At 48.1% G+C, this 21,811-nt stretch overlaps 7 protein-coding genes across 7 annotated transcripts; 3 read left to right on the forward strand and 4 right to left on the reverse strand.

The window, feature by feature from the left end:
• Positions 1-268: 268 nt before the first annotated feature.
• TGAM01_v201981 (Na,H/K antiporter P-type ATPase) lies at positions 269-3,729 on the reverse strand (the record flags this gene model as incomplete). The annotated part of the gene is made up of 2 exons (XM_018800217.1): positions 269-3,318; positions 3,381-3,729. The coding sequence occupies 2 exons, from the start codon at positions 3,727-3,729 to the stop codon at positions 269-271; spliced, it is 3,399 nt and encodes a 1,132-aa protein (XP_018666359.1).
• A 2,534-nt stretch (positions 3,730-6,263) lies between these two features.
• TGAM01_v201982 (hypothetical protein) lies at positions 6,264-6,710 on the forward strand (the record flags this gene model as incomplete). Its single annotated transcript, XM_024548892.1, has 1 exon — positions 6,264-6,710. One exon carries the CDS (start codon positions 6,264-6,266, stop codon positions 6,708-6,710), a length of 447 nt encoding a protein of 148 aa, XP_024406295.1.
• On the reverse strand, positions 6,278-7,473 carry TGAM01_v201983 (aldo-keto reductase yakc; the record flags this gene model as incomplete). The annotated part of the gene is made up of 4 exons (XM_018800218.1): positions 6,278-6,857; positions 6,917-6,986; positions 7,046-7,245; positions 7,295-7,473. The coding sequence occupies 4 exons, from the start codon at positions 7,471-7,473 to the stop codon at positions 6,278-6,280; spliced, it is 1,029 nt and encodes a 342-aa protein (XP_018666360.1).
• Positions 7,474-10,519: 3,046 nt separating this feature from the next.
• Positions 10,520-12,368, forward strand: TGAM01_v201984 (vegetative cell wall protein gp1; the record flags this gene model as incomplete). The annotated part of the gene is made up of 3 exons (XM_024548893.1): positions 10,520-10,984; positions 11,069-11,490; positions 11,549-12,368. 3 exons carry the CDS (start codon positions 10,520-10,522, stop codon positions 12,366-12,368), a joined length of 1,707 nt encoding a protein of 568 aa, XP_024406296.1.
• A 266-nt stretch (positions 12,369-12,634) lies between these two features.
• TGAM01_v201985 (hypothetical protein) lies at positions 12,635-14,090 on the reverse strand (the record flags this gene model as incomplete). The annotated part of the gene is made up of 2 exons (XM_018800220.1): positions 12,635-13,666; positions 13,728-14,090. 2 exons carry the CDS (start codon positions 14,088-14,090, stop codon positions 12,635-12,637), a joined length of 1,395 nt encoding a protein of 464 aa, XP_018666362.1.
• A 2,154-nt stretch (positions 14,091-16,244) lies between these two features.
• TGAM01_v201986 (SMP-30/Gluconolaconase/LRE-like region) lies at positions 16,245-17,308 on the reverse strand (the record flags this gene model as incomplete). The annotated part of the gene is made up of 2 exons (XM_024548894.1): positions 16,245-16,610; positions 16,712-17,308. 2 exons carry the CDS (start codon positions 17,306-17,308, stop codon positions 16,245-16,247), a joined length of 963 nt encoding a protein of 320 aa, XP_024406297.1.
• Positions 17,309-20,155: 2,847 nt separating this feature from the next.
• Positions 20,156-21,565, forward strand: TGAM01_v201987 (hypothetical protein; the record flags this gene model as incomplete). Its single annotated transcript, XM_018800221.1, has 5 exons — positions 20,156-20,305; positions 20,370-20,474; positions 20,538-20,920; positions 20,987-21,051; positions 21,126-21,565. The coding sequence occupies 5 exons, from the start codon at positions 20,156-20,158 to the stop codon at positions 21,563-21,565; spliced, it is 1,143 nt and encodes a 380-aa protein (XP_018666363.1).
• Positions 21,566-21,811: the final 246 nt, after the last annotated feature.

Genomic DNA, 21,811 nt, shown 5'->3' on the forward strand with positions numbered 1-21,811 from the left:
GTCTAAGCAACATCAAGTAGTTTAGGAGCGAATTTCAATGCGAAACAGGCCCACGCTTAAGAGACCCCTGAGGGATAAAGATTTACCAGCCAGGCGGCTAAAAGGTATGAACCCCTACTGAATAATCCCTGCTAGACGCTCCTGATATTATTGCAGGTTGTTTATAAACTGTCAATTATCCTAACTCTAGATACATTTTTGTGTCTCTCATATTTTTACAATCTCCTGTTTTTTATTTGCCGTCTTTTTTTAACTGATGATTCGTTAATTACCAAGCAATTTTTGCGACTAACCCACTAGGATATCTTCTCTTCATCATCTTCCTCAGCTCATCAATGCATAGCAAGCCAAGACCTAATGCCATAGGAATGAACCAATGCTCCACTGGGACTGGGGCGCAACCAAGGTAATCAATGCCAGGAATCATCGTGAATATTAAACCAATAGCAAGAGCAAATAAGATGGCCGGGAAAAGGAGCCAGTTTTGAGTCTTGGGGTTGAACAGTGGTGGATGCGTGAATATTGAGAGGTGCCGCGTGCGCAGAGCCATTGCATTGAACCATTGCATCACGACCAGCGTTATGAAGTAGACTGATGATGCCACTGTCAAATGCGAAGTAACTTCGTCCACGGTCTGTCCCTCGGGCGTCGGAATTGACCCAAACGAGAACCATAGCGACCCGAAAGTTAAACCCTTTCGCTGCAGGTACCAATACGACATTGTGAAAGAGAGCGCTGTCTCAAATGTACCAACAAAACCATAAGCTTGAAAAAGTAGCTTCCAGTCGACGAGACGGTCATTTATAATATCACGAGGTGGCTGGAGCATGATGTTGGCCTCTGGCTTCTCGTAAGCCAAGGAAATTGCGGTTGCGCAATCTGTGAAGCAGCATATAATAATCATGAGGAATGAAGACAATATCTGAGGCAGACCGAAAGCCACATTAGTAAATACCGGCCAGAACTCTGACCAAGAGCCAGCCGGTAGTAAGTATGCAATTGTCTTCTTCAAATTGTCAAATACTACGCGACCGTAGAGAACAGCCTCTGGGATAGCAGAGAATGTATTTAGCAGGACCATATCTGCGGCCTCGACAGCGATATCAGAGCCAGATGCTGGTGAAATGCCAATATCGGCTTGCTTCAAACTCGGGGCGTCATTTACTCCGTCTCCGATCATGGCGACGACATATGACTGCGACTGGAATTCCCGCACAATTTGAAGCTTATGCTCTGGCGTAGTACGGGCAAATACGATCTCCGAGTATTCTGTGACTAAAGTGTACCATTGATGAGGGAGCATAGTCATTAGATCCTGGCCTGTCAAGACGATTGCCTTGATTTCTGTTGGAAGGTGGTTGGATTTATTATTTTTCTTGGGCCCGAAGTTGGGGTTGGGCGGCGTGCGAGGGAGATGCTCGATGCTGTGAACTTCAGAGTCTGGAAGGCTAATAATACCACACGAGCGAGCAATGGATTGGGCTGTGAGCTGGAAATCTCCCGTAACCATGGCGGTACGGATTCCGGCGCGATGCAGAGTCTCAATAACACTGGGGACTTCTTCTCTTGGGGCGTCTTCAATCGCAACAAGCCCGATAAGCGTAAGACCCGTCCGTGCCAGTTCCAGGGCTTCTCTTTCGAATGAATTATCTTCTGGGTTTGTCTGAATTATGCTGCCTGGAAGAACCTTGCGGGCAAGAGCCAAAACACGTTTTCCTTCGCTTGACCATGAATTCTTCGCTTCTTCAATAGACCAGCGAATCGCCTGGTCAAACTCATGCACTTCACCATCCTCGCCAACATATTTTGAGCATCGAGAGAGCAAAACATCTGGTGCACCCTTGATCATTAGGACGTAATCTTTTTGAGAGTCAAATACATCGAACTCGGAAGTAGAGAGCGTAGTTTCCAATGAAGATTGGTCGCGAGCAGAGCTGACACGTAAAGCGAATTTGTTCTTTGAATTGAATGCGAGGTCAAATCTTTTGATCCATAGTTCGCGAGACTGCTTTACTGAGCCCAGTAACTCTGACAGGCGAAGAATGGCTTGGTCGGTCGCATCACCAAGTATCTTTCGCTCTGGGATTGGAAGATGAATAGTCATGGGGTCAAACTCTCCAGCGTTACAGACTGCAGAATAAACACAAAGTTGCTTGAGGGTGGCCCTTTTGGGTGAATCGAATTTGTCTTCGACCTCTTGCAAAGCCTCTGCGACAGTCAAGACCTTGGATCCGATGAGGCAATCTGTCACGGTCATTTGATTCTTGGTCAGAGTCCCTGTTTTATCCGATAACAGCACCGAAACAGTTCCCAGAGTCTCCACCGTCTTGAGAGATTTGCAGAGGATATTATTCTTCTTCATAATGCCCGCAGTAATTGTAAGCGACGCAGTCAAGGCGATTGGTAGGCCTTCTGGGATAAAGGCAATAGCCACGCTTACACAGTCCACAATCAATGTTGAGACTGAGATGTAATCGGGGTATTTGTGACGAATGAAGCCCGCCCACAGAGCAACAATCACAACAACCATGAAGATCATTAACGTTGCGATAATCAGAACAAATCTGAAAATCTCCTTTTGAAGTGCAGTTTGGCCAGTCTTTGGTTTGTTTGTTAGCTTCGCGATACGGCCAAAGACTGTGTTGTCTCCTGTCGCGACAACTATCCCCAAACCACTTCCAGAGGTACAATGAGTCCCTTGCATTCCAATGCATTTTGTTTCGAGATAGTTCTTCTCTAAAGACTCAGTGACTGCTGGCAGCGGATTTGATTCTCCAGTCAGGATACTTCTGTCGAATTTCGCATCAGTTGACACGTCAATGAAGCGAATATCCGCTGGTAGCTTGTTGCCGGCACTGAAAAAGAGAACATCTCCAGGGACGACTTCAGCTGCCGGAACCAATCTCCTGCTGCCCTCGCGTAGAACACTGCAATCTTCCGGAAGCATGCCTGTAATGCTTTTCATGACTCTGGAAGAGGAAAAGTCTTGCCAGGCATTGAATGCGGCTTGTGCTAGCCACACAATGGCCAAAACGATTCCCAGAGCCAAGTTGGCCACTGCAGGGTCAGGTTCACCAAGTGGCTTCCATGAAACAAAGACGAGAATGCTTCCACCAAAAAGGATGGAACCAAAGCCTCCAAAGAGATAAAAGAATATCTTTTGCAACAGTCGAGACTTTGGTGGGGTTGGAGTATTGGGTCCAAACTCTTCGGTTTTTTCTTTGACACCTTGCATGGAGAGACCACTCTCTGGAGAAGTGTGCAGTTTTTGCGAAATGTCTTGGATAGAAAGTGTATGCCACTCGAGATCCTCCAAATCTATGGTCACAACTCAGTCAGCTATTGCATGGCTTGAAGCTATCCAGAAACTCGAGACTTACCCGCCATAGTCGCATCACTATATCTTCTCCTAGTAACTGCGTCCTTTTCACTCTTCATGCGCTCCATGTCTATACTCAAAGTGCGGTATAAAACAGGCAGCGCAGTGGCAGGATCAACCTCTCGTTGACCACTCCTTATGCTTGATAGGGAGTGGATAGAGTAGGCCGAGCCTTTTCTCTTGAGTTTGGCATTACTGTTTGTAGAAGGGCCAATCTGTTGAATCTCGTCACTTTCGTCAAAGTAGCGGACTTGACGCTTCGTAGCACCAAGTCTACCAGTATTGCCCTTAGTTTGGACAACTACTGCAGAGCCACCCTTTTCAGGGTCTCGGTCATCGGGATCTGCCATTGTGTCTCTGGAGAGAGGAAAAGCAATGCCAATCAGGAAGTATTAGACTTGTAAAAGATGATATGTAGAAAACCTAAGATTGTTGAAAGAAAAAAATCACAACAATGGAATGAACCTTTAAATACAAAAATCGAAACGAGGACAATAACCCAGTGATTTAAGCTAGGGGTACAACGGGGACAGACCTTTTGTGCTCTCGCGCTTTGCCCAAACTCTATTCGATTAAGCCATAATACACTTGCATAAGAAAAATGTTATGAGCGATTTTCAAATACAGGAATTGGGCGTGGTGGCGCAGCTCAACGATATACAGACGGGATCTGCTGCCATAGTATAAGCAACAAGCCATGATACTTCACTTTTGCCCTTTTTTAGCCAGAAAAAAATAAGCGATGGAGAATGTTGGAAATATGTTTTGATAAGAAAAAAATTTGATTAATTCTTTTGATTTAAGCTACCAAAATTAATAGAAACCCCCAAATATGCTACCACTTCCAGAAGTGCTTTTGATATTTAATTGGAAATTTGTGAGGGTATTTGCTTCTGTAGCGGCTATTGCGCTTTTGTGATGGATATGCTCTCCACATCCTTGATTTTCTTTTTTTTTTTTTTGGCTAGCCATTTCCCCTCTTTCTTTCCTATGGAGGCAATACTTGCAAACATGCATCTAGGCCCGATTGTTGCGCAAATGAGCATCTGACTGTAGTCTATGAGCTATTTATTTTCTATCAGATATACCCAGACTTGTCTATTGGGCTGGGCTTAGGAGGAGGCCTCCCTGCAGGTCTAGATGGTCGTTTTCCTGAATACCTTACCTAGGTAAAGCGCATCTAACCTTATCAAGCTACCGTCAGCATATACAGCAAGTCAAGACTTTCTCATAATATGACGTATGGATGGTCTCTCGGTAGTCAGCGAAAGAGACTTGAGCCCATGGATAGTTACTGCGCTGAGCCCTCAGTTTCCCCAAATTACTTCAATCAGTCGACAGGATGGAATCGACCAGTGCATAAGCATTGCAGGGCGATAAATTATGACACCAACTTCTCCGCAGCTTGGATGCAGAGGGATACACGATTTGAAGCCTTTGCCGCCCTTCTGATGCATGGCGCTCACCAAGAGAAAGCGGGCATGGGGATGATGGTACAGTACTAGCTGGGAATAAGCGACTCTCAAGCTTTCTAATTCGAGTTGTCAGCGCGGTGAGTCTGTCTTGCAAGTTGCTCATTGGATATACCGTCCCACCTTTACGCGTTTTGTGTGCCAACAAGCCACTTTTTCAGGTCCAATCGCCTGACAAGCTTTTTAGGCACATTAGACCCCTGTTTACTATTTCATTCTCGTATGCTGTTACCGCCAACCATTATTTTTACAAACGAGCAAAACCGCTTTATTTGTGAGTAACTAGCCACCATCAGTTCCAAGACTCAAAACTTTCCACCTCCTAGAGGTCCTGCAAGGAGCGGTAGCGACAATTTTGTCAGCGCTGAGTACCATGACAAGCAAATCACCAAAGTGGCCGAGACGACTGATGCTAACATTTGCCAGAATCTTGCCAGAGCCACAGGTATGATACTACAAGAAAAGTGTGTAGTGGCTCCAGGGGACTGAGCAGTCGATTATGCAATGCAGACTTACGATACGTGGCTGGTCCTCATCCTGACTTCAATAGGTGTAGATTTAAGTCGCACATACAACAGAGTATGATGTAGGTATTGCTGCCGCCTTCTGTCCACTTCTTAGGCTCAATTGCACCCCGTTTGCTCTTCCCCACAGCGGACTCTAGGTTTTTGCCCGGCCAACCCTGCAGCTCGTAAAGCATATAGGCAGTAGATCTTGAAAACTGGTTTTGTAGAGTGTATGTATATAATCTTCTTCGGCAGCTGGTGTAGTGAGCGCAAGTAGCAAGAAAGTCTTTCAGTGCAACGTGTTTGCAATATATAGTCAAAAGGCAGGCAATTTTGAGTAACTCGTTTAGCTCTTGACAGTCCGAGCTTGTTAAATGCCATGATTTCACTCAACAAACTCTCCAACCGGTATATAACATCTGATGTTTATCTTATATTTTCGCAAGGGCAAGTAAGTGGTAGCTGCGCAATCTTGTTTTCTGAGCTCCCTTGCGTTACCAAGTTAATCTCGTTACGATCAATTTTGATATCAGCAAGGCCTCATTAGACTTTTGGTCACCTATTTGCTCAACCAATCAATTTGGGATTCACAAGTAAACCAAATGAATATATCACGTTAATGCAGGGCATGATGATGCACTATCTAGTTACTGGAGGAGGAATAGGCTAGCCAATTACCAGCTATGTGAAATGCTCACTTGGTACAAGAAAGAAGCGCATTGGGATACGCAGTCAGAAAAATTGCCCTAATCCGACGATCAGATTCGGGCTGTGTGGGATAATGCACTGCCTCCACTAATATCCACTAACATCACCACTCTTTCATGCTTATATAAGTGGACAGAACAACTTCCTGCTCCGCTGTGACCTTTTGCCGCCTGCAGCGAAGAGATGTTGGATAGGAATATGCCCTCTCCCTTCTATGCTTCTTCCACTGTATCTGCATACGAAGAGGGCTTAGTTTCAAAGCCGGCAAGCTCCGCGTCGCGCACAATCTTGCGGATTTCCATCTCTTCCTCGTCGCTGAGATGTACATTGAGCGATGCCCAGTTGGCCTCCAGATACTTGATCCTTTTCGTGCCGGGGATTGGTATCACATCATTGCCCTGCTTGAGAAGCCACGCAAGGGCCATCTGCGACGAAGTGCAGCCCTTCTTGTCCGCCAGGGCCTTGAACTGGCTGACGACTTTGAGATTCTTGTTTAGATTCTCTGGCTGGAAGCGAGGCACCCACTGCGTCCGAATATCCCCTGTGCTGGCAATCGACTCGCTGCCGGTCACTGTGCCCGTGAGAAGGCCTCGACCGATGGGCCCGAAGCAGACGATGGCGACCCCGAGCTCTCGGCAAGTCTGAAGAAGGTTGGAACCCCGTTCTCCTTCGATATCCAGCAAAAACGCCGAGTACTCGACCTGCACCGCTGCTACGGGCGCAATTTTGTAAGCACGTCGAAGCGTGCGAGAGCTCAGCCCGCACAGCCCAATATGCTTGATCTTGCCTTCTCTGGTATGCATCAGGAGCTGCCACTCTTTACTCTTTACATCCACGGGTCATTTACTCACGCTTGTAGTTGTACCATTGCTCGCATTGTTTCCTCGATGGGCGTTTGGGGGTTGATATGGTGGACGTAGTCTGGTCCACATTAGCATCAACTGTCAGTCGTCCTCGAGAGGGGCGATGGGTGGACTCACAGAGGTCAATGCACTCGATGCCGAGTCTTTGAAGGCTATCCTCGCAAGCCTTTTTGCAGTACTCTCCAGAGCTGTCGATACCCTTCAGCTGTAGGTTTTCACCCATGATAAGTCCGAATTTGGAGGCAAGGAAAATATCGTTGCGCTTTCCGGTGCGCCGAAACCATTTGGCCAGCACCTCTAGATTGTCAAAGTAAATACTGCGCTGGATCAGCATTGTTCTACAAAGGTATTGAGCCTGGGCCGTACTCGGAAGTATCCCAGAACGTAGTGCCCAACTCAGCTGCGCGATCCAAGATTTGGAATTGCTCCTCCTCGCTGGGTCTATCACCGTGAGCCCCGGCAATGGTCATTAATCCAAATCCCATCGCCGAAACGCTGGGACCATCCTTGCCTAGCTTACGCTGCTGGATAGAATTTGCTGCCATTTTATGGAGAGTTGAGAAGAAGCTTTGAATTCAACGAATACCGACAATGAAGCACTAGGTCCTGCGCTTGTCTTGTGTCACAACCTTCAAGTATGAGAGATGGCAACAAATTGTGGAATTTATATCCTTATTTATAGCCATTGTATGTCCAGGGCACAGCCAAACGATTCGGTTGACCGGTGAGAAAACTTGCCGTTAACTCCGTGGCCTACCTCTACGCCAAAGATGAAGTTTATGGTGAAGTTGGTTATTGTTGCGGCTCGGGGCCCGTCCACTACTTCGTCGAGAGACTTTGGGTCTCACATGCCCGGCCAATCATTGTGCAGAAACCCCGACCAAGCCAATAAGCATCGGCAGAGAAAGCGGGTCTTTGGAGCTGGCAAGCCCGAGATAAGTGGGGTGGGGAGCTCTCGATCAGGACAAGAGTTGATGCCTCCCCAAAGCCTCGGAATAGAACGTCAGCTTAACCCTCGAAATACAACCATATAGTCATATTGCAGCCTTTTTTTTTTTTTTTTTTTTTCGATTTTTTTACTTACCGTGATGGGAGGCACAACCCCGAATAAACCATACGGGAGCCGTTGCGAAAAGAGGATTCAGGTAAAGACTGGCTGCCGCACCTGTAAGTAAGTTCTTCATGCTGCGTCTACTGTTGGCTGGGAATAAGGGAGGGCTTACATAAGAGGTAGGATTCGAAAGCTCAAATGTGATGAACAACGCCCATCCTGTCGCCGATGCGTTTCGACTGGCCGAGTATGTGACGGCTATGGGATTCTGGGCGGCGGCGGAGGAGGAGCGATTTACAGGAGTCGACAGCAACCTCCGAATCTGATTTCACGTTTCACACACGTGCCACTGATTTCTGGCACCACCCAAGAGCTGGAATATCTGGAGTGGTTCAAATACCGAACATGCAAGAAAGTCGCCGGCGCCTCCACGTTGGCCCTATGGGATCTGTTGCTCCACCCCATCAGCCTGGCTGAACCGGCTGTATGGCACGCTGTCCTCTCTTTGAGCTCGGTCCACAGAAGAGACATTTACCAGACCAGCTATGGCGGACGGGATACAAATAACCTTGATCAGCAGGAACGATTTACCTTGCAGCATTATTCCAAGGCAATTCAGCATCTGCGGCCCCATTTCTCCGCCATGGATAAGGCATCAGTGCGCGTCGCTCTCATTGCCTGCTTCCTCTTCGTCTCTCTAGAGCTTCTGTCTGGTCACTTCACAACCGCTCAAATCCACATTCAGAATGGATTGAGCATCCTGAGAGAGTTTGGAACACCAGTCGAGGATGATGGCCGAGTCCTGCTCTTCGACATTGTTCCAGGCTCTATAGACGACGCCATCGTCAGAGCATTTTGCAGACTAAACCTCCAGTTGGAGCTCTTTAGCCATAGCTATCAACACCCTTGTCTAGCCTTGCAAATCGCCGAGCCCGAAACATCAACTTCGGTTTTTCGCTCCGTCAACGAGGCCTGGAAACAAATTGAGCGGCTATTTAATAAAATATTCCACTTGACCGACTTGTGGCGCCGCCAGCAGCAGACCCTTCCTCATCCTCCTGTTGAGCTCCCACCCAAGTTACTCACCTGCCAGCACCAGATCCGAGCGGAACTTTCTGCGTGTCTTGTCATCCTCAGAGCTTCTAAAACCTCCATGCCTGATCAAGACCCTCAGGGACTCGTCTACGGGCTGCTGTCCGTGTACCACACTATGGCAAGTATCATGGCGGATACCTGCCTGCGTCTTGACGATGAATCTGTTTTCGATTCTCACACGCAGCAGTTCGTCTCCGTCCTGACAGAGTCAATAGCCATGTGGAAGACCGGCCAACCCGAGCTTCTTCATAGGTACCTTCGGTGGCCTTTTATCCATATGTCAAGGTCCATCGTCGACATTGGTTGGATTGCTCCGCTCTACTACACTGCTCTTAAATGTCGCATCCGTCGGGTTAGACTCCAAGCTATTAGGCTAATAGAAACGACTTCGCATCGAGAGGGACTCTGGGACTCGAACATAGTTTCCTGTGTGGCACGGAAAGTAATGGAGATCGAAGAGGATGGCTTTTACGGGCATCATCATCGTGCCGCAGAGAAGTTTCTGCTCTCCAGCCCGCCAGGATCACGGGACATGTCAGTACCAGCATTACCGCGGCTCTCTCGGATACACGAATTCCGCGTGGTGCTTTCTGATCGCCTAGCCGATACCTTTCCCTTATTTTACAGGCAAGCGCAGGGACGTTGGAGGGAAGCCCAAGTCTCCACACGGGGCAAGTTCTACAAGAGTGGTTATTGAAATTGCTTTAGATAGCAGGTTAAACCAAAGAATTTCAATATGAAAGTTGATTGCCTCATGAATTATAAGAGCGAGGCGAATCGTAGGCCTTTATAGCAGAAATAACCGCCATCCGTGATAGAATAAACGTGGAAACATTGTTCGTCAGACACACGTAAATCCTCTTTATCTCCTTGGCAACCAAGCACTGCTATCCAGTATGCTTCAATAATTGCCGACGGACCAGCTCCTACTTCAATACCAAAGATGTCAACGTGGCATTAAGCAAGCCAATTGCCAGAATTTGATATGCTAATTTCTATGAGGAGGAAGTGCATGGGTGCATGTAGCCAGAGAAATCGCCCTAACCAACACTCACAGTCGGGCGGCGAGGCTAACACATTGCCTCCACAACGTCACCACTCTTTTCTGTGGGGGCTCTCGGTATCTTCGGCCTGGTTGCCGTTAGCTGCGGATTGGATATTGGAGATATCGGCTTTGCTCCGTGAGGGACGCGACCTTGTTCCATTCATTTCATCCTTCCACATACGGCTTCCCGTGTTGTATTGAGCAGTACCCAGATGCTAGGCGGTAGGAATAACAGCGCTGGCTCAAGTCATCGGCGACGTGCCGTCGTGGCTTGCCGAGTATGCCGAGCTCGCAAAGTCAGGTGTTCCAACGAGAGGCCTTCCTGTGCCGGATGCATTAGACTTGGTTGTGAATGCGTCTATCCTAAGCCTCTGATAAATGGGCTACAGCCGTACGTATTATGTCTAGCATCGTCTATGCAAGACGCAGTTTGGAAGCTGAATGGTATCTCTCTAGTTCTTCCGAGAGCAACTCTGGAGTCATCGATCTTCTACACGATATACTTACGAGGTTACCGCCTGCGCAAAAGCATGAAGAAGAGACTAGTCACTCTACTCCTGCCAGCTCACTCGCCTTCACAGCGGTAGACCATGTTATCGAATGGCCGATATTCGGGACCAACAGATCAGGTCATTGGGCACCCTTTTGCTTGTTGGCTACTGCCCAGGGGCAGAATTTCAATCACAAAGCGGCCCCGGCCACTGGACTACTGCAGCTGGACTGGGACGAAATTCCCTCGTTGTTGACTAAATTCCTCAGAATGGCCCACATAATGAATCCTATTCTGGATTGCCCTACCCTGATGAAGTATGGGAGGGCTGTTGTTGAACTTGGCCCGCAATGGGACTCTCGTACGTGCCTTGTGGTAAGCATTCATTTTTTTGTGTGTTACACTGTAATTCAATGCATGTCCAGAGAGCTGACTGATGGGAGTTATTACAATAAACAGCTTGTTGCCGCAGCGCTTGGCGCAATAGCCAGCCCATTCAGTCCGTTTGCCGATACAGTTGAGAGTCTCTCGAGCTCGTCGTCGCGACAAGACGGCAATGCACTTCGTCAAAAGGCAGAATCATATTACGAATATGCCCGAAGGCGATTTGGTCTTCTAGGTATAGACCTCACGTCATGCCATTGCTACTTTTTATCAGGCGTGTATCTCTTATGGACCCTTCGACCGATTGAAGCCTGGCAGGCATTCTCTCAAGCTACCTCCCTATACACTCTATATTTGAAAATCCTGGCTGCAAGGCGTCTTACTCACATTAGAGATACTACTGATGGCGAGATGGTCCCTGACGAACATGAGTGTCATGAGAATCTGAAGCAATGCCTCGAGCAACGACTGTATTGGAGCTGCATCAAGTCTGAAAAGTTAGTCCAAGCCATGCCTATCAAAACAAGAAGCATTATGCTAACAACTACCGTGCAGTGATATGTTCTCCGAGGTCGAATTGCCCAGATCTGCGCTACACGCCGTTGATTTTCCCTACCAATTCCCTTCCCCTCCGACACCGAAAGACGTGGGTGGGCTAGATGACCGCCAGTACTTTGACGCATCGACATCTTCATCTGCTACTGCTTCATCGGTGTCCAGTAATACTGTCGATATACAAGATTTCAAAGAAACTCACGAGAACTCATGGTTCAACTACCTCTCTGAAATATCGCTCTCCAAGCTCTCGGTCAGCGTTGACCAGGCATTTTACTCGGCACCCGCGTCTGCATGGATGAGCATGAATGTACCAGGCATGATAAATACGGCTCATGATTTCGAGAGGCAAATAGAGCAATGGCAAGAGGCTCTTCCTCGTGCCATTTCCTGCTTCAGCCAACCACCAAATCTGTCGGCAATCAGTGAATTTCAGCTGGCGGCTTGGTTGCGCTCTGCGAATATCAAACTGCGTGTCTATCGCCCATTCTTGTACCTCCTTGCACATGCGCAGGATCAAGACTGGTCGATGAATGGTTCGCTGAGACAGCTGGCTGAAAGGGCGGTTCTGTTGTCTCTTGACCCGCTGTTCAACATTGGGCTGAGACATAGACATGCTGGGGCATGGCTGAGATGCCGAGAGACAACCTGTCGTGCACTGATCATCATCTGTGCAGAGCGAATTGGGCTTCTAAGGAGCATGGAGCTGGAGCAGTACGCGCAAGAATCACTCAAGATATGCATCGCACACTTGCGCTATTGGGAGGCAGAGGCTGAAGATGTTCGCCTGGCTCGTCAAGCTCTGGAAATGATGATATGAAGGCAATAAGTCATGTAACCCAGTAGCACCACCGGCTTTACAAATCCATTTCATCATCTTACTGGATCTTACTAGAGCATTATTTACCTTTTAAGTGGTTATAGCAGAATGGCTATACTGTCGCAATTTCAACGAAGTAGTTTCTTCTACTCATCAACAGAATACTGGCTTCCCCAAACAGACAATCTAACAGCACAATTCCAACAATAAATGTATGCATTTACTTGATAATAATGAAACCCGCATCTGACTACCACGAGGCTAGATCAAGAAACTGTCAGCTTCGCCGTCTTCTTGGACCCCCTCCCGCCAAAGCCCCATCCGATCTGATGCGCAACATTGATCGTAACGCCCAGCTCCTCAGCCCATGCCCATACCAGTCCCGGATTCTTCAAAAACGGTCGGCCTGCAGCAATCAAATCCAGAGGCGTATCGCTGGCGTCTTCGTCTTTGCCGCCGCTCTGGCTGCCTTCAATAATCATCTGCGCCTCCAGTCCTGTCTTGATGCTTCCCACTGCGCTTACCAGCATGGTATCTTTCACGGCTGCTTTGATTACCTTTGCAAATGGCGCCTGATATCCTGGTCCACCAACAACTTTCTGCAGTGCATGGTTTCCACCACTGGACACATCCAGCACATCAACTCCCCGCTGGGCCAGAAGCTTGGCAAACTTGACGCTGTCGTCTACAGTCCAGCTGGGGCCGCCGTTCCAATTCGGGTTCGTGTCCAGCCAGTCGGTCGCGCTGATTCGTACAAACAAGGGCATATCGGCAGGGATGATTTCTCTTATTGCGTCTACGATTTCGAGCGCTAACCGGGTGCGATTCTCGAAACTCCCTCCATACTGGTCTGTACGTTTGTTGACTGCTGGCGATAGGAAGCTCGAAACCAAGTAGCCATGGGCAAAATGCAAATCGATTACATCAAACCCAGCGCGAATTGCTCGGCGTACCCCAGTGAGGAAATCACTCTTGAACTGCGAAATTTCCGCTAAGCTAATAGCCCGTGGAGTAGGATAGTGCTCGTTGAATGGCTCTTCAGTTGGCCCTACCACGTTGGATGGCCAGCCGCCGACTTCCTCGGTAGCTGTGGCACCAGAGCTGAGCCAAGGCGCAACTGTAGAAGCTTTTCGTCCTGCGTGGCCAAGTTGGATCCCAATAAGGGCGTTTTGGCTGTGTGCAAAATCGACGTGCTTTTTCAAAGTGTCGATATGAGCGTCCAGCCAAATGCCAGAGTCCTCTGGAGTAATTCGGCCGTTGGCTTGCACAGCGGTAACTTCAAGCATAATCAGGCCAGGCTGCTCTAACATGTTAGTTCCTGAAACCATAACAAGTCTCAAATACAAGGGCACGACTTACACCGCGCTGAGCCATGCCACCAATGTGGGTGATGTGCCAAGGAGTGTGGAAGCCCTCGTGGGCGCTATACTGGCACATGGGGCTCACCCAGATACGATTCGGCAGTTCTACACCGCGGATCTTGAGTGGCGTGAAGAGCTTGGGGACAGGATTGCCGGATAGCTGGGTAGCAGTTGCACTACCAGCCACGGGATCCTGCTCAGGGGTAAAGAACGGGACATTCTTGGCCGCGATATTTGCAATAGGCGCAGCACACTTGGCGCTTTTTTCAAGAGCCGGCGTTCCAGCTCGTGATACGGTTATGCCGTGATGCGGATGAGCAATGTGAGGATGAGGAAGACGTTGGTTAAAGTATGCGGCCATCTTGTCCAGGTTCCGAGATATTCTAGCTTTCAAAGTATGAATGAGTGTAATCCAAACAATCTATAGACAATGTATGATTAAAACACGATTTTTACTTTGACAGCGGGCAGGCGGTCCTAATTTATATCTACAGCAGCCCATGGTTAGCGTGATACCAGAGACACATTATGAGGCCATTACTGGGCCACCCTATGTACAGCATGACTACGGCACCTATCTATGACATGGCAGCTGGGAAGCATCAACACCAGCTTCCGCTGGATTCGGCAACCTCGGAGCGGTACCCGATAGGCTTGCGGGGCTCCGCATCATGTAGGTATGACTAGGGCAACGTTACGGATAAACGCCAAGCTGATTTCATGCAAAACTGATCTGCGTAAGAAAAACAAAGAAAAGAGAATGCGTGGTCTGAAGTATGATTAGACCAGCTAGAGAATTTGAAATGAGGCGGCTTTGGCTTCTTTAAAGACTGAAGAGTAAGCTCAGGTAAATAACAACTACATTGTATCATTCACAATGATCAAACCTGTCAACATCGATAGCTGATGATGAGGTTAGCTTCTGCGCCATTTAGTGGTTCGACACCTCCCCTTGAAAGCTACAAGGATGAAGCCTTTTTAGATGGGGATGACGAATATCACAGTTGACATTTACCTCAATATCTCCATTGTAAAATAAGGGGAGGCGTGTGTAGGATTTTGAACGCTTGATTTAATCAGGATTTTGACAAATGCCAAGCGATGTACCGCAGCAGCTGGACGCAGAAATATTCTTTCTAACAAGAATGCTGGCCTTCAACCCAAGAACGAAATCGGAAAAACTATACTTGAGATGTGGTCGGTATTTGCGGCGCCTCGGGCTCACTGATTTAGTTCTTACCCGTCAACGTCACACTGCTGCACCTTACGCCCGGTCTAGTTCTTCGTTACATTCTTAATCCTTCAGACGAAAACTTGCCGGAACGACAGCAAGTTGGATGCGTATCGATTAGAATAAATATGGAGATGAAGGATAATCACACAACAACCGGGCAACATGCCACGCCGGACATTAAATCGGAGAATATAGATTGAAGTGATATCACTTGATTATGACTCTTCGTGGTTCTCTGTATCCTCCTTTAACGACACGTTGTATCAGGTGGTTCTCCGTGAGCCATGGCAACTTAATGTGTAACATAATCAGAACTGTAATCAAGTAGAATCTCGATACACCATCCCTAGGACAATATAAACAGAATCAACCTCTTAAAAGTATCGCCAACAGTAGTATCACCAAGAGCCGTTCCATTACCTTTGCTCAGAATATCATCATTCCCTATGTGAGTTCGAAGTATACATCGCAGCCAAGGGCGGAATATGGCGATTTGTCACAATGGGTAGGTTGAGTCAACCAGGTGCCATTCACTCTTAGTTGACAACTATTGTCAAAATAATCGACATGTTACGCCCGGTTTGTTAGTCAAGCTAACCAGAAATCAACAGCATTCCTATCGCTGCCCAACAGATCACAGGCCTGCATCGGTTCTCCTTTCTAGCCGCAAACTTGGACAAAGCACTGAGAGGAGAAAAGATTAGATAACAAGTAATGAAGTAAGAGCCAAAAAGCAGACCCAAATGCTGCACTAACTTTAACCAAGCTTCGATATAATATAATAGGTTTGCGGTAGTTCTTTGACTGATTAAGATGTTGTGAGTTGATCAATCTAGAACATAGTTTAGACAGCTCCATGAAGGGGGAACGTGCTCTTTGTCTTGAACCCTTATTGGTTAGACCAGAATGGTTTCAGGTGCGGGACTAGCTTCGAATGCCGCCCAAAAAAAGTTGTCCCTAATAAGACCCAGTGGATATAATTTGGCAATATTTAGTCTTGTATTGAGTGATAGTCAAGATATTCTTGGATATTTTAGCAACAGGATACTTGATTTACTCGATTCAAAAGCAATATTGATCAAGACTTGATCCCTGTGAAAATTTTTCTTCTGTCTCAGCTGCCACCAGGTTGAAGTACTGCTCCAGCGTCTTGTAGCATACCCGGAACTTGTAGATGGATGCATGATAATTTCAGAAAACAAGCAACATTGGCAGCATCATCTGGGTGAGCCAGTCAAAGAAAAAAGGGTTGACTGATATAGACTTAAAGAAACGCATCTCCTATATACCGAGCAGTGCGCCTTTCGTAGAAGATGCTAGTTGTGCCCGCCACAAGCGATGCTCATTCAAAATATATATTGTGCCCTCACGCCCGAAACAAAAGTTGGCAACACCGCCATCTATAACAATCTTTCCGATCAACACACCACCCGCTGACCAGATGTTGATTCCGTCGCCGCAGCCGCTATATACGTTCCCGTGAACATCGCATTTTATTCCGTCCGGGATGCCAGTGTCCGCCATGGCAAATACGCGCCTATTGGTCAAGAATGGCTGGCCAGAATAATTGACAATGTCGAACGCATAACTACTCGTATAGTCAGCTACAGACTTGAGATTACGGTGTAACAGGAGGTTGACGATGTCCTACATGTGAGAAGCTCGAGTGTCGTCAGTGGTCCCATCTCCGTGAATCCAGTCCGTGTCTGTAATGTAGACTATTCTCTCATCTGGGCTAAAGCATATACCATTTGGTCTCCGAACCCATCAGCTATAACACGAACCGAGTTTCGCGCAGGGTCGAATCGATAGACTTGACACGGTAGCCTTGGTTTTGGCCGAAATCCTTGCTCAAACCCATAGATGGGATCAGTAAACCAGATGGAGCCGTCTGAGTGAATGACTACGTCGTTTACCGAGTTGAAATCTCTTCCATGAAAGGAGCTAAGCATTAGGTGAGACGTATATGGTGGTCTGGATGCCATGAATGCGAGACCTCCTGGACGATCTTGTGTTCCCTGGGCGCAGAATAGCACGCCGTCCTTGTAATTCACGCCCCCGTTTGCCATGGGCACATGATCTGGGTTAATTTCTTCGCATTCAACATTTTTTCCGTCATTAGCGAGCAACACACGAGTGATTTGGATACGACGTAGTTCGGTACGTGGATCTGTAAACTGGTTGCTGGTTATAAATAACGAATTGTCTTCTTGGACGAATACGCCCGCCTCGTGTGCGAATGGATACTCTGCGTTTTCATGTAACAGCTCTAGGCTTGGAGAGGTACCAAAGATCTTCTCGACTGAGTCATCAAAGACAACAAATGCCGAGTCGTAGAGTGCCATTATGTACGAGTCAACTCTGTTAGTAGTAGTCGACTATGCCTGTACTTAATCTCAAGACTATGTTATATTTAGCCCAAAAGCATTAAGACTAGAACAGCGTCCCAGGCAGTGTGTCTGCGGCGTTCGGGTTGTAGTGATTGGGCTTTATGCTCGATTCAGTTGCCGGCTATCAATTGCCGTTTGAAAGCGCGTATAGCCTCCTGACTAGCAAAAACTGCCCCTGCAGGATAAATGGCCCGCACCGATAACGACCACGTCAAGCAGTGCAGAGATTCATGAGAGTTGATACATCGAGCACGATTCAGGGCGCTACAGCATCACATTTGCCACTGTAAATCCATTGATCCAAACCGGCTGCCAACGTTCACCCTGGGCCCCTGTAGCTCCAACGCCACAGCTGCATTTCCTCCTTTAGTGCAGCATTTACAGACTTGGCAATACGTCCGCCGCGAGCAAAAGTTTATCGGACATTATCAAGACGGCCGAGCCGCTTAGCTCATTAGCCGGACCTCTGCCTGTATCGGCCCTTTCGTCTTCATCTTCTAGAAAGCCTCTTGATAGCACTAGGCTCAATACCGGATATGCCGCCTTGTCGTATAGAGCACTAGGTAATTGGACTGCTTGGCAAGGCCGCCCCTCTGCGCCTTGATCTACTACCGATCTGTTTGACCGCCAGATGGTGCAATTCGCCTAAAGCAGTTGGACATTGCTTGCTGCATGCAATCTAATCTTATCTAAGCCTGCTGTCCTGTCGCTTTGGTAAACATGGGCTCCCAGTCCGATTATCGAAGCCTTTTAATAGAAGCCTAGATACGATCATGAAGCTATGGTAAAGAGAGTCGGATACACTGATACATCATTTTTTCAATGTCAGGATCAACGCCAACGACTCGCATACCAGCCATATCAACGTTAATAGCAGCAGCCTGTACTGTGTTGATCTGTTACAGAAGCCATGTTATTGCCTCAATGGATATCGATAGAAGAGTGTTAAACTACGAGCCTCGCTTGAGCTCGCTTTTGCAAAGGGCGGTAGAAGAACTCCGCAAGGACCGAACCGAGACAACTCCATCCAACTCCAACTCTCTGCAAGTTGGTACTTGTAGCATCTCTATAGGGACAATGGTCTGGTCCGCAAGTAGTATTACCCCAATCCAAAAACGTGGCGTATAACGTTCTGATGTCAATAAGGGTTAAGTTGGCTGCCGTCTTTCCCGACGGCCAATTTACCCGTTAAGTTTCACCTTAAATGTTTGGCTCCGCCAGCTCCGTACGTTGGGGCGGCTCAAGATCGCTAAGACGCCCTGAAGATAAAACAGGCTTTTGTTGGTAATCATTGACTTCTCTTGTCTAGAAAAAGTAAAGTACCCCTTTCAGACAAATACAATGCTTCAAGGCACTTTTCCCCTCAACTGTGCTATCATCTAGACGCAGTACATGGACCCTTATTGTGATATCTCTTTCTTTGTTGAAGTTTTAGTTCAAACTAACATTATTAGTATTCAGCCTTTTCAGCGATCTTATACCGAGCAAAGCCAAAGCCGAAACAGTTGGTCGCTAAAGAGTGGAACCGCGGGTAATCCTTCACCCTGTTTGGGTTCGTCTGCAGCCCTAGCAGGTCCGAAGAAAACTTAGAGGGTTGCGTTAAAGGAAGGGCGCTGAGGGGTAACAGCTAGCAGCTCCCAGCTAATTGGGATGGACATGAGCCCGTAGCCGAGGCCTGTCTCAACTCTATCTCGGTCGGTTCTACATGTGCCGGAACTGAGCTTCGGGCTGGTCATACTGTACCGGTAGCAACAGAGAGACTGGCTTGCTCTCTACCTATATTACCCAGCACGTCGTCAACCTGGTTACTTGCAGTAACTAAGTCACTTACAGTAACTCAACTCCGCCATCGCCAAAACAGGGAGTGGAGTTGAAAGCCTATCCGGCTAGCTGGCTGTCAACAGGGGCGCAAAGTCATCGGGGATACGAGTGTCAGTTGGATGGATAGCCTCGCTCGCGGAACAGAGTCTCCCTGCCATCTGCGCGGTTCCTGTCGTGAAAGGGGCAGCACTTCAACTAACGCAGGCACTTGTGGGCGGGCGCTGAAGACACTAATACGCACACATGCCGTGGCAGGGGGGTTGATCTCTTTCAGCTCCCCCACAGATAGTCACTGCAAAATCCAGCGAGCTGGGGGTTCGTAGATTTGGTAGCATTCTACCCACAGACGAATCGAGAACGTGGCTGTCTTGCACGGAGTGAGCGAGCAAGTCAATGCAAAGTCGATGCGTTCCTGGGGGGCCTCGCAGATAGATCGCAAGATGCTTGGGCCTCTTTAGTTCGTCAAAGCAGTGCTGCTGCCGCATTGGGCTAATATCCGCGTCGGCGAGGGCTTGTCTTTGCCCCCGCAAGCGTTGCTAACCCCTGACATGACTCGTAGCCCCCTGCCGGCTCCCCAGTTTTATACGCAACTTCGTTTTTTTTCCCACGCGCTCCCACTGCGCCACTGACGGAGAAAATTCTGTAACTGTTGAGATTGAGCCCGGGAGATGGCGAGAACACAGGTGTGTTATAAAGGGCAAGCTGCCGCCGATCAAGACGCTACGTAGATACTAGCCTGCCGCTTCCTGGACTCCGCGCTGCCGCATCTGAGAGTGTGGGCAGGGGCAAAGAGCGAAATTTAATTACTACTTATGCTCGAACCGAGTTTTGACACTGCCTTCCTGTTGATGCTATAAGAGATGTGATGCTTCGTGTATAGATATAGATTCCGACTTTTCACTTTCCGCTCGTTTCCGAAAGGCGTTTCTCTCTTGCTTCTCCCTCCGCCTTTGACAACTTGTTCATCAACCCACAGCCACGATGGGCGTTCCAAATCGTGGTCCACAGCTTATTGCTGTGGTATCTGTGCTGCTGGCCTTTTCACTCACGGCTATTATTCTCAGATGCTATGTCAGGATAAGCCTTGTAAAGGCATTTGGTGTGGATGACTATCTCATGGTCTTTGCCATGGTAAGTGACGGACAGACGACCACGCATTATCCGCGATGATGAGTTGCTCACTTTGGGATCGCAGATGACCTTTATAGCTTTTTGCGCTGTATGTCTCACGGGCGTGCACTATGGCACCGGCCGCCATTACTGGGATCTTCAAGAGCACGATATTTCAGAAGCGTTGATGGTAGGTGTTGACTACAATCACAGGGCCCGCAAGTCTGAGCCAAGAATCTAACATGTCATACAGTACTGGTACTTCTGCTACATCTGGTACTGCGTTACGATGGTTCTCACCAAAATCTCCATCGGATACTTCCTTCTCCGCATCACCGTCGAGAAGATTCACAACTGGATCATCCTCATCGTCATGTCGCTCAGTGTCATCACGGGCATCTGCTTCTTGTTCATCACCACGTTTCAATGCCACCCCATTTCCTTTTTCTGGAACAAGAACCAAGACGGAACCTGCATCAACATCGACGTCATCATCGCCTTCACCTACCTATACAGCGCCTTTAGTGTCATCTGCGACTTTACGTTTGCGCTGCTCCCGATTGTACTCATCATGCAGCTCCAGATGAACAACAAGACCAAGCTTGCACTGATCCCTGTCATGCTGATGGCTTGCGTGTACGTTTTTTATGATTCCTTCCTATCTTTTTGCTATACCTTTTGCTAAGTATACTCTACAAACAGTGCCAGTGTTGCCGTCGTTGTTCGATTCCCCTATGTCAAGGACTTCAAGACTCTTGACTTCTTGTGTAAGTTACTGCTACCACGGACCCCCTGCCAGACTACTCAAGGTTCAAGTCAACTAACAAGGGGGCATTTGCAGGGGCCACAATCGACATCGCTATTTGGTCAACCGTCGAACAAGGCCTGGCCATCACAGCCGGCAGCCTTGCAACCATCCGACCGCTCTTCCGCAAGATTGCAGCTAAACTTGGCTGGTCGACAATGGGATCGAACTTGCCACCCACCGGAGAATCCATGGGTGGCCGCCAGACTACCGGCCGATCGAGAAAGAACAAGTCAAGAGACCCATTCAGTCTGGCGACTTTCAACCGCGAAGAGGACGAGGAGTCAAACGGGAACATCAAACTGGTGGACAACTATCCAGGAAACTTCCAGACAACAATCACCACCATCACGGCTGATCCAAAGTCCGTGTGGAAGTCGTCAAACAGACACAAGGCAGACAACGAGAGCGAGGAGGAGCTACGGATGGAGGGATCAAAAGTCAGAAGCTTTCTCATTACGGAAGAAAATGTATGAGCAATAACGGATGGAGTTCGTCAAGGAGGCTGGCATCATTCCTCCGCCCACTAGTTAATATCACCTAATCACCTACCCGACGGGCCCAACCAAGTTGCGGAGAATGACACAGAAGAAAGTCAGAAGAATTGCTTGTCTTCCTTCTCTGCCGCTCTGATGGGCCTGCGACATATACCCAATTCACAAGCGTTCAGAAGCCTTCAATTTTACGTTATGGAAATCAAGCTGGTTGCCTGACACCGGGCT

Source organism: Trichoderma gamsii, assembly GCF_001481775.2.
Source record: "Trichoderma gamsii strain T6085 chromosome Unknown Scaffold_5.2, whole genome shotgun sequence".
NCBI classification, from domain to species: Eukaryota; Fungi; Ascomycota; class Sordariomycetes; order Hypocreales; family Hypocreaceae; genus Trichoderma; species Trichoderma gamsii.